Below are 11,883 nucleotides of genomic sequence, written 5' to 3'. Positions count from 1 at the left end.
GGTAAAACTTATCATTCCCTCCACTATGGATTTATTTGGCATATGGAAGCAATTAGCACAAGGACAAACAGGATTAATCGGTGGAGAGGCACACAGGTTCAGTAGATTAGTTTGAGGATTGCTAATTCCCTTTGGCTCCGGACCCACTCTCCGCCAAGCGATCTGAGTGAGGGCTGAAAAATGACAGTGAGAAGTCATGCTGGATCTTATTAAGAGTCGTCACTCTGCAGGGTTTGATGTAAGCAGCCGACACAGTGTCCCGAACAACGTGCTCTGCAGGCGCTGATGTGCTGAATGTCAAACGCCACTGAGAAACAATTATTTACAGCAGCTTTTATCAATAGGGGTTTTATGCTGATGGATTTGGTTTTAGATTAATGAACAGTAAAAGCCTTTAATAGCACTTACATCAGCTTTGTATTGATGAGACGCTGCTGGTATATTACTACTGGCAGAGCTCATGTGTCAACTGTCACTCAAGCCTTGATAAAATAATTCATATCCTGAATTTTTGCTTCAGTTTATAGCCTCTGGTTGTTTTTATTATTTTTCTTATTGTATTGCATATCTTCTTGATGCCTCACAAATCTTTTGAAGCTTAGTGAGATCGCATAGCTGTCATTTTTCAGCCCACGTTCTGTATTGTATAAAAGTTTAAAGACACTCTTTAGTGTTTGTGTCAGTGAAGAAATGGCTAGAAAACAAAAATAAGTATTTTCTTTAATATAATATCCTCAGGATTTCCCATACTGAAATTACCTTCTTTTGAAATAGATATTGGCATATAGAAAATCTACTTTTCATGCCCTGTATGGTCCGTCCAGTGTGATGGCTTACATTGATCTTGCTCTTGATGGCGGCGAGCTTCTCCTGTGCAGCAGCCAGCTCTGCATTGGCCTTGCTCAGAGCCTGGCGCTTGGGCTCCACCTCGCAGTAAACCTCGTAGAATTTGACAATGTTTAAAACCCAGGAGCACAGTCCGGCCGCCGCGTTTGACTTGGACGCCACCAGATCTGGCTGGAACTCTGGATCCTGGAGAAGATGGAAAACATGAACAAATACAAAATAGAACACAGTTCAAATGCAACATTAGGGTTTTGAGTTGAGAGCAGAATGTGGATTTCTGACATTTGCTCTGGCATTTAAACATAATTATGTAACTGCACTCTCAAGCCTAAAACTGCAGACCTCACATCTAGGGACCCCAGCTGTTGGAGCCAGTGGGAAGAGAGCAAGGTCCCTTCCTTTAGGGTCCTCATACATGAGATGGCTCACTTTCTTAAAGGCCCACTCCAGACACATTTTTAAGTATTTAAAAACTATTCTGATATCTCCTCAATTCTTTACAGCAATAAAGAGGATTCTGCTTGTACACCCACGCATAGCTGGGGTAGCTCGAGCGAGCAAACGGCTCATCAAGATGACTAAACACATCGGAGAGAATCAGCCATAGGCCTACATGTTTGAGCCTTCCTCAGACAGGAGGCGGCGGGGCAGCACAGCCCCTTGGGCAGGTTGCTGACGCACGGTATGGCAGGTCGCTTAAGCAATCTGCATTTTCAGATACAAGTCACTATAGTCAGTGTCAGACACTTTAGAGGACAGAAACAGAAGAAAAACACTTTTTCTGAGTGGAGGGGGACTTTAAGGGTTCCCATGCGTGAGATGTGTCACTTCCCTATGGGGTCTCCAGTAAGAAGTAAGAAGGTCCTGGGTTTGAACCCTGATGTGGTGCATGTTCTCTCCGTGTTTGTGTGGGTTACCTCCCATCACCCAAATATGTATAATAGGTACAATTCTATATGTCCAGTCACATTTCTCTACTGAAAACTTTAAGCTTTTTAGCTAAATATTCTTTCCTGTAGTGTGATGTTTGTTGTGAGATGAACATGATTTTGCATGTATTTTTGACCAGCGCTATTAATTATTAAAGGTCTTTTGGAAGACACAACTTGTTTGGAAACTGAATCAGCGTGGTGTACAATTTTGGCTCTATCTGTTGCAACGACATACCCAGTATCTGCTCCATTGAACTTTATAATCAGGGCGGCTGTTAAATTTGTATTGCTTAATCAACCGCTTGATTTTCTCCAGCTGTCATTTAGACGCTCAGCTGCCATAATGTGCCACTGTCATGGTATTCACGGCCCTGCTGAATGTGTGACTGTATTAGTTGAACATGCCAAGCGGCAGACATTGCATGCTGTGCGCTGCTGGCGTCAACTTTAATGGATAAGGGCTGCTCACCTGCAGGTAAGGCCGAATAGCTTTCAGGCAAGCCTCTGGGATATTCTCCTTGTTGAAGTTGATCAGAGAGTCCAGGAACGTGTCCACTTTGGCCATCATCACCTTTGCAGCCTTCCAGCTACGATCCTTTGGGACTTTGCCGCCGGCTGCCATCAGGACCATGACCGCCGCTGTGACATTGGTCACCGCCACCACCGGAGAGCCGAACGACTTCAACTCTGTCAGGTTGTTCTGAAGTAGACAAGACAGAGGGAATAATGGATGAAAAATGAAAGAGCTTTAATTGAGTTTGAACAACTGCATATCTCTGCTGTCTGCTGGGGGGAAAAGAGAGAGGAAAGGGAAAGGATTAGACTAAAGAAAGAAGAACCTGTGCTGACTTTGAGAATACAACAGAGAATTCTAATTAGGGCATCTTTAGAGAGCAGTGATTGAACTGTCTGTTCTGCTTGTTTGAACAGGTACCACCTTTTAAACACAGAGGGTGCTTTTGAAAATCCCAGAGGCTGCTCGTAAACCAACATGGGGATGCGAGGCTGAACATGCAGAAGACATTATTTTAGCAAAGACCAAGCTAAAGCCTGTGATTGGGTAATCTTTTCTACAGTTCAAGGCCTGTGTGGACAGAACGTATTCCACTGACACTGGGAAAACTACCAGAATAGAGGAGAGCACAACCCCCCCCCCCCCCCCCCCCCAAAAAAAACAAAGAAAACTGCAGAGTATTGAGCAAATCAATAAGACACTGTGAGGATATGAGTGTTACTGACCTTATTGAGAGTGTTTAGGGCATCCTGAGCAGCAAGGAGAGCTGGTTCAGCCTTGGCTAAGTCCTCCTCGCAATCTCTCTGTTTGCCGCTGACCACCACAGCAATGGCCGCCACCTTTTGCTCTTCCTCATCAGCTACTGCCTTCTCCTTGGACACCTTCTCAGTTTCTATCCCAACCACCTGGGGCCAGCACATAGGATTTATTGCTGGGTTAACTGTGCAAGTTTAGTCCGTGGCTTTGTTTTCAGAGCATGGATACAACACAAGAAAGTGACCAAGAAAGTCATCTAGTGCTCAGTTTAAAGAAAGTAAAGTAGAGGAAAAAGTGGAATTATAAGTCAAACAATGAACTAATGATTATTTTTGTAATCAATTGATTACTTTTTTAGATTATCTGATTTGTTTTTAGTTGTGTAAAATATCAGAAAATTGTCAACAATGTCAATCGGTGTTTCCCAAAGACCAAGATGACGTCTTGACGTCTTGTCCACAACTCATAGATATACAACTGACTGTCATAGAGGAGGAAAGAAACTAGAAAATATTAATATCTAAGACGCTGAGAGACAAGTTCGACTCAAACCGATTGATCAGTTATCAAAAACAGTTGGAGATTAATTTAAAAGATGACAACTAATCGATTGAGCTTTGAGGCTCTACTCAGCAGATGTGTGAAAACCTGGGCAAATAAAAGCCAAACTGAATACATGGCTGTATATCACTAGAGCTACTGTACTGTAAGTGAGAGAATACCAATATTTACACAGTATATTTTTTGCAGTGTGTCTAAAAAAAGGGCACATGTTCTTGCCTGGATCAGCTTGTCAGCGTCCTCGTTCTTCTGCTTGAGTTCCACTTCCTGAGCAGCCAGCTTGGCCTTCAGGTCATCCACCTATCAGAGGATAAGACAGGGAGACCAGGAGGTCAGGAGGATGTGACTGGAGATCTGGATGAATGAACTGCAGATCATATTCACTCGACTAGAATGCAATAGTCTCTCCCAATTCAAATTCCATGAATATGTATTTCTGTATGTAGGCTTATCAGCATATCTTTAATTCAAACTGACTTATGCTAATTTATAACATAACATAAACTTTTTTTCAGAGGGAAATATTGTACTGTTGTGCCACATTTTATTAGTTACTTTACAGGTGACTTAAGATGGTATATAACGTACAAAAATATGATATAGGATGACAAACTAATGAAACTAGCTGACAGTTTATAAAGTTAGGACCTAAAACCAGCTCCACTGATGCATGATTCATCATTTGATTGCTGTTTAAAAAAAAACATTGGTGTATTTTTTTATATCATAGAACCAGCATGTTACCATCGACTACCAGTTTTCTTTTTTACATATTTGCAATACCATCCTCTGCAGTTGGAAAGAAAACAACTCATTAAAACATTGCTTCATAATGTCACTACAGGTCAAAGAAGTCCACAGGGTACTGTTCAAGAAATAGATTCACAATTTTGGAAATATGCATACGCATTTTTCTGTAAGATGAGAAGATCAATATTATTTAATGTGTGTGTTAGGTTCACATCTGGGAGACAAACAGGGAACCTGGCTCTGTCCAAAGTTCAAAAATACACCTACTAACATATTGGTTTCTGTGTTAAAAATGATTCTATTGCCATTAATACTGTTGAGTCATACTGCATCATTTTAAAATGTGGTGCACGAAACAGGAGGTCTAGATGAAAACAAAGGTCTGAAGTGTACATTTAAATAATGAGAAAAATTCTTACAAAATCTGAAAAGCTGTCCTGGCCATTTCTGCATGTAACTTCGATATCTACTGTCAAGTCACCAAAGGTTTCCAAACATCCAGAATATGGATGACTTTTTGAGCTCCCACAGTTAGTTTGTATCTGTTTAGAGCACATGATCTGGGTGGTATTTTTGATCCTCACATTACATTACTGTCTTTAAAAGGCTGCAGTGTTTTAAAGATAGAGTGAAGATATTGGTGATACAAGATAACTTAAGGAATCTGTTGTTATACGACCTTGTTGGGAAGGACGCTAAATAAATAATAAAATTTTAGCGAGGGAAAAACTGGCATGGCCATCTTCAAAGGGGTGTCTTGATCAATATAACACAATAAGATAATAACACAAATGTGTTTTTTTGGCCTATCCTTAAAACGGTGAATTTAAGTATGTCTGTACACTGGGGTCCGTAAACAGTCTTCAATTGCATAAAGATGGATTTTTGACCATTTTTATCAATTCTCAAAGTGGTACAAAAAACGTTAACTTTTCACCAAATCTGTGTAACAAACAGTGAAGTATGCAAAAATGTTGGGTCTTTCACTCTACAATCTCAAGTTCAGTCAGTGCTGAGGTGTTGGTACAGTAGGTGTACTTCGGAACCTGGGAGGCTAGCAGTTTCCATTCAGGCTAAGCTATGCTAACCACTTCCTGACACCACAGACCGGAGGTTTATATCTATCTTCTCAGCTCACTATTGTAAAGAAGGTAATTTGGCAAATTTCCCAAAATGTTAAAGAGGAATCCTCTCGAAATACAGCGTGTGCAGTCTCTATAAGATGGGAGGAAGAAAAGAACACATGCGCTAATATGAGGGGAGTAGTCGATAGAACATCGGGTTGGGCTGCTGACAATAATCTATTTTCATCTCATTAAATGATATAAGGAGCAATCAGTGTGTATATCATTGCCACTAATGAATCTATCACTATCATCTAATTGAATCTCTCAGGCGGTTTTAAATGCCGATCATTTGTTTTTGTTGTTTGAATCCTCGTTGAATCTTATTAGTAATACAATCGCTGATCGAGCCCGCTATATAATTGAAACTTAAACATGTCCTCACTTCTTCACAGCAATAAAGAGGATTCTGTGCTTTAGGAAAGTTGAACAAATAAGCCGCACAAAGGGCTTAAACATTTAGTGCCCTGCAGGATTGTGTCATTGGCCTCGCCAGTGACCTTTAATCCATTACTTGAAAAAAATCTTAGTTCGTCCAAGTAGATGAGAGGGCAGAAAAAGACGGAAGACATGCATATCTGGAAAAAATGGAAAAAGCTTTAGGAGTTGCCATCCACACACGCACACACGCACACACGCACATATGCACACACGCACATGTCGGTCATAAAGAGAAATTAAAGCTGGTACAAACTCCTCATAACTCCCTGACAAATAGGGCACTGCATTACCGTCCACCTCCATCAGAATGTTGCACCGGGGAAATAAAAAGAGACTGTTTTTCAAGCTTGTCTTTCAGCTAATTAACAAACAGGAAATCAGGCCAGAGGGAAGAAAGCCCTTTCGGGTTGAGACGATTCTTTGCAAAAGAAACGATGAACATTAGACAAGCACCAAGTGAGCCATCAACATGATGAATAGGCAGGGGGGAAGATGGGGGAGGGGGACAAACTAATTGGTGGGAGACACAGGCGATATCCAATACATCTGAGTGGCTTCTGTGTTTATCCACTGCTGATGGAAGCCAAGCAGGAGAGCACATCCCTTCTCCTACCTGACTGTATAGCAGCCCACTGTAACCTGCTGCTGCCAAAGTATATTAGAGCAAGTGTTTCTTCCTTTTCTTAGTTATTTAGTTATACTTGTTTTCCGCTGGTTGAAAGAGAGTATCACCAGAAAACTGCATCCTAAAAAATAACTGTCATTACTTTTTCTCTTTTCCTTTTAAATTCAACATGCAATCTACTGTATCCCAGCAGCACACTGAAAGCAGCAGGAAGGCAGAACTGAGCAAAGTTTAAAATCTTTTTATCCATCGCGAGTCACATGGCTATCACAACAGTCATCGCACATCCCATATTTTCCCATATCGTCTCCCGGTTTTACCTCAAAGTCAGAATATTGTTCTATTTTCCATGCATTCACTGATAATGGTCTATGGTGCACTTAGCCCATTATCATAGTCTTTAAGGGCCGAAGCTGCATTCTCCATCGATTATAAGTCGAGGAGAACCTTCAGCCAATTATGTGTATTATAGCAGTCCGGTTTACGGAGAACAGTTGTTTCCTGTGAAAATAATCAGATCTGATACCACGGCAAGAGGCTTTACCCGTTCATCCACGTGTGTGATGCCTTATGGACTCGTGCTGACTAAGTATAGCTTAATTCGTGCAACAAAAAGAGATCTGGCTGTATGTGTGCTTTAATCGAGAAAGTCTAATGTCTCCAGTTATTATCTGTTTTTCTTGGTTACCAATGCATAGAGCTGTCAGGGTGACACTGGCTCTGGTTAGAGACGGGGCTGGAGTGATTCTATTTAACATCACTGTGGTGACCGTTACTGCTCTTAACAAACTGCTGCCAGCATTAACACTTCTATTACTACTTACATCTGGACTAGTTCTATTATTTCGTCTACTGTAGCTTTTCCTACTTCTACTATTACTACAGCTGCCTACTTGTTATTGCTGCTGCTCCTACCACGACTAGTACACCTGCTACTAATATTGCTAGTACTAATACTACTAGTACTACTATTTTACTCCTATGACTACTATTACAATATCTGTGACTACTTTTATTAATGCTACTATGCTCCTACGACAAATATTAATAAAACTGCTATTACTATGACTACTAGTATGTGCGTGGGCATGCTCTGTGGTGCACTGAATAACACACACACACACACACACACACACACACACACGCACACACACACGCACACACACACACGCACACACACACGCACACACACACAGCAGAAGTCTGAAGCATCCAAAGGTAGGACACAACCTCCACAAAATTAAAGAGGACAAAAACATGGAACTAATGTGTCCTCTGGGGAGCAGATGACTCATACACTTAAACAGCATCTCCTACAACACCCCCTCCACACACACACACACACACACAGATCCTTTGCTTTACTCTCCTCGTTGTTTATCATGACCACAGCAGCCCCTGGTGAGCTGAGGATTCTCTTGCACAGAATGTTAAATAACAGAACTTACAGCAGTGCAGCCATCAGTGTGGATGCAATAACAAACACAGGGTGCATTAATGGTCGCTTGCTGATGTAAAAGGATGTGCTCTCTAATTAGAAGGCTTCCCAATTATCATAAAGCCCCTATATACATGTGTACAAGTTGGCTCATTCCTACAGTACACAGGCGATGGGAAACAAAAACACAGGACGCTCTGTGGCTTTCAACACGTTGATGTCACTGATGTGGTGTGGGCTGTTTATGCATGTATGTGATTTTGTGCGGGTGGGTATGTGTGGGCATGTTTATGCAAAGCAGTGGAGATGCACAGTATGTAGGGGTGAAAATATGTATGTGTGTGTTGTTTTTACATTCACTTGCACAGTGTAGTAGAGCCACTATAATTAGGGCAGCTTCACACACATACCTTGTGTTGCATTATTCATATAAATCTCTTCTGCAAAGGTTTGCAGAAGGTAAACATGTGGACAAACTGATCCAGGTGTAGATATTAAAGATGGAAACATCAACTGATGCAAGTAAACATTTCTCATGACAAAATGTATAAAAGTAAAGTAGTAATAAAAGTAAACCGGGTATTTTTTTACTCTGCGTACAGCTTACTTTGTAGTAAGGTGGTTGGCTGTGTATGGTATAATGTACAAGGTTGAAATAAACTAGAACTAGTTAAGTAATCAGCATATTTGGCTTGGCTATTTACGGTGTAACCTGCAACATGCAGCTTCTAGTTAACTAGTTGCAGTTCTTCAGGCTAACATAGCTAACTAGTGCAAATGAATCAGACGGCATAATGACAACATTTTTTGCTTTGGCTCACTTTCTTTTAACTAGGAAACACTTCAATTCCGAAACACACAACACATTGGCGAAGTGCAGCCAGCTGCCATGCAATATCTATGAAAAGCTGTTGCGAGCCGCAGTCTTTTACTTTGGCGAAGTGTGGGTGGTTTAACCTTTAACAGCAAAACAAATGAACTTGCCTCCCGGCCACAGGAAAATGTAAAAATTGGCGCTGCTTGGTGTGTTTTCAGCACTTCTCCTTTGAAAAAATGTAGCAATCCCCAAAAATTGGAATCAGATTTTAAATATCTACTTCAACATCTTAAAACTTAAACCGCAATTAAATCAGAACAGCTAAATGAGACGTGTCAATATTTTGTTAATATCAGCTGTTCGACTGCTAAAGTCCTAGGGAATTCTGGGATGTAAAGATGGGGTCACGGGTGCCAAATGCTAAAAATGTGAAAACTCATCAGGAAAGAACAACTAATAGATTAGCAAAACTGAACAATGATGTTACAGGTGTAGCCTGTTTGAAATAGATGCTTTTGCACAGTACCTGAGCAGAGGTGCTGTTGAGCTTCTGCAGGCCATTCTCCAGCCGCTCCATCTTGGTGGTGAGGTCTTTGCTCTTCTGGCCCAGCAGAGCGCGATAGAGCTTGATCTGCTCCAGGAAAGACTTGGGCGTGGTGTAATTGTAGCGTCGCTCATTGGCCAGGTAATCCTTGGATGTCTGATTGACACTCATGTGGACGTATGCCATGAATTTACTGACTGACTCCTTCACTTGAGGCTGCAAGAGTTATACACCACAGAACTTGTTACTTCACACTGAAAGATGACTGTGCAGATTTGGCTGGAAAGCAATATTTCCTCCGAAATACATTTTCAGGGATTCTGGTCTACGCTTGGAATTAATTTCACATTCGTTGTGTCACGGAGCCTTATGTTGTGTGAGTGTGAGCGTCATTTTTGTGAGGTGGCTTCATCCATGTGTGTATATAAAAGCAGTGGTTCCCAAAATTTTTGATCTGAGGTACCCCGACAGCCCTGTCAGATAAACTCACATACCCCTTCATCAAGTATCAATGTATATGTTCCAAATATAGAAACACTATTTATTATATAAAAGTGGATATTGTTTTTATTTTCATACATTTGAACTGTCAATATGTATGCTGGTTTGGTCAGCAATCGTACTAGTACTAGGCCTACTTGTTGGAGTGAAGCTGAATGTTTCAACTATTTGCTACTTTTAGCGAACTACTGTATTTCACATTTATCTATTATTTTAAGCTGAATATTTGAACAGTTTGGTTACTTTTAGCATTTCAACCGTTATCCATTACTCTAAGCTAATGACTTTTAGCAGACTATTTCAACCATTCATCTGTTACTACTACTTTTAGTGTTTATCCATTACTCTAATTGCTAATAACTTTTAGCAATTTCAACTGTTTATCTTTTAATGTTAGCTAAATATTTTAATTGTTTATTACTGTGTTCTTTAAATACTTTTGAGTTAGATAAATTTATTTTAACTATTTCTCCATTAAAGCTACTTTGTTTAGATAAGTTAAGCTAAATATGTGAACTGTTCAGTCTACTTTTAGCGAAGTACAACCACCCATTTGCTATTTATTTCTACAAATTTATACATCCATCCATCATCGGCTTATCCCTAACGGGGTCACAGCCATTTATACATTTACTGTTAAAACTTCTGTGCTACCTTGTTAACTAGTTTTCAACCATATAACTGCAACATTTATTGTTCAGGGGTTACAGCTGATACTATATTCTTAAAATCAAATCATAATTTATATTTTTCAAATAAGCTGCTCAACAATCGTTCCTAGCACCAGGGCAACAGCACAACCTCTTTGGGTTCTTCGTAGGGAATCACTGTATAAAAGTATGATTTGTTCTCACCTCAATATTCTCCACCTCCTGGAGGAACTTAACGCTGACCGACTCCAGTGCCTCCTGTGGCCACTCGTGGAACCAGTCGATCGCCGTACAGTTCACCACTGCGGGGAATTTCCTGCTGCGAACCCTCAGTTTACTACCCACTGGAGAGAAACACAGAGCCACCTGCAATACAAGCACACAGGCCGACACTCAAGGTCAAACCAATTGATACAACAGGGAGATCATAGTTATTTTCTTTCTCTGTGTACAACTGGAGTCACAGTCACACTGAGAAGGGACAGCAGAGGAATCCTGTTCTGATTAGCACTTACTCATGGTCAAGTAAATTTTATTTATACAGCCCAATAAAAATAATAACAATTTGCCTCAGAGGGCTTTATAATCTGTCCTTCGGCCCTCGATTCATATGAGGAAAAACTCTTCAAACAAGCCCCATTAAAGGAGGAAGAAAACGGAAGAAAGGGGAATGGAAAACTGTGAATTAATTATTTGCAGCTACATCATTAAGCAAATAAAGCCTCCAGCAAACATGTGAATTAAAATAGTGTGTTGCGCTGTGGGCTACGTTAGGCTGATTTTCACTGTTGGAGACTAACAGCTGGCTTGTTGAGAAGCTCAGCCAGATGCTCGATGCCATTAGAAACAAACATGCAGAAGGCACACCCAAAGACACAGCTGATGATAATCACGTCTGGAGAAAGAAGTAGCTGCATATTTAGCTTAAACTTCCTGTGACAATGGCTTACATACAAGTTTCATCAAACTACTTTCTTCTGGAGGAACACAACATATAACTGCCATGACCCCTTTATATGAAGTAATGTGATATCTTGTCATAGGTTTGATGACCAGGCTTGATCTATCAAGGGGCCCTGGATCCGAAATGAGCTGTAGGCCCCTATTGGAATCCTTTTTTTACACTGTTGATTAGTGAATACAAGCAGGTGTATCTAGACACATGGACCACAATGAAGCAGACATATCAATTTACACTGAATCTGTGTTTGGGAGTCAATGTAGCTGTATCTCTCACTTCTGTATTGTTTTCCGATATGTATGGGTTTATCTTTACACTCCAATACAACTATACATCAACTGCTATGCCCACAGTAAAATTATAATAATTATATTAATATGTTCCCCACACTACTACTATAATACCTGGCATGAGGTTTGCCAT

The 11,883-nt window shown here is 40.6% G+C and overlaps 1 protein-coding gene across 1 annotated transcript in view; it reads right to left on the bottom strand.

The window, feature by feature from the left end:
• dnah9 (dynein, axonemal, heavy chain 9) overlaps positions 1 to 11,883 on the bottom strand; it is a gene marked incomplete at both ends in the record, with an annotated part of 182,158 nt that overhangs the window by 56,851 nt on the left and 113,424 nt on the right. The window contains 6 exon segments of the mRNA XM_083933223.1: positions 838 to 1,032; positions 2,248 to 2,478; positions 3,018 to 3,197; positions 3,829 to 3,909; positions 9,331 to 9,564; positions 10,704 to 10,865. Of these exon segments, the coding sequence (XP_083789349.1) occupies positions 838 to 1,032; positions 2,248 to 2,478; positions 3,018 to 3,197; positions 3,829 to 3,909; positions 9,331 to 9,564; positions 10,704 to 10,865 (1,083 nt within the window).

The sequence above is a fragment of the Echiichthys vipera genome (assembly GCF_963691815.1).
Source record: "Echiichthys vipera genome assembly, chromosome: 18".
Classification (NCBI taxonomy): Eukaryota; Metazoa; Chordata; class Actinopteri; order Perciformes; family Trachinidae; genus Echiichthys; species Echiichthys vipera.
This window is presented reverse-complemented; position numbering and strand designations above follow the sequence as displayed.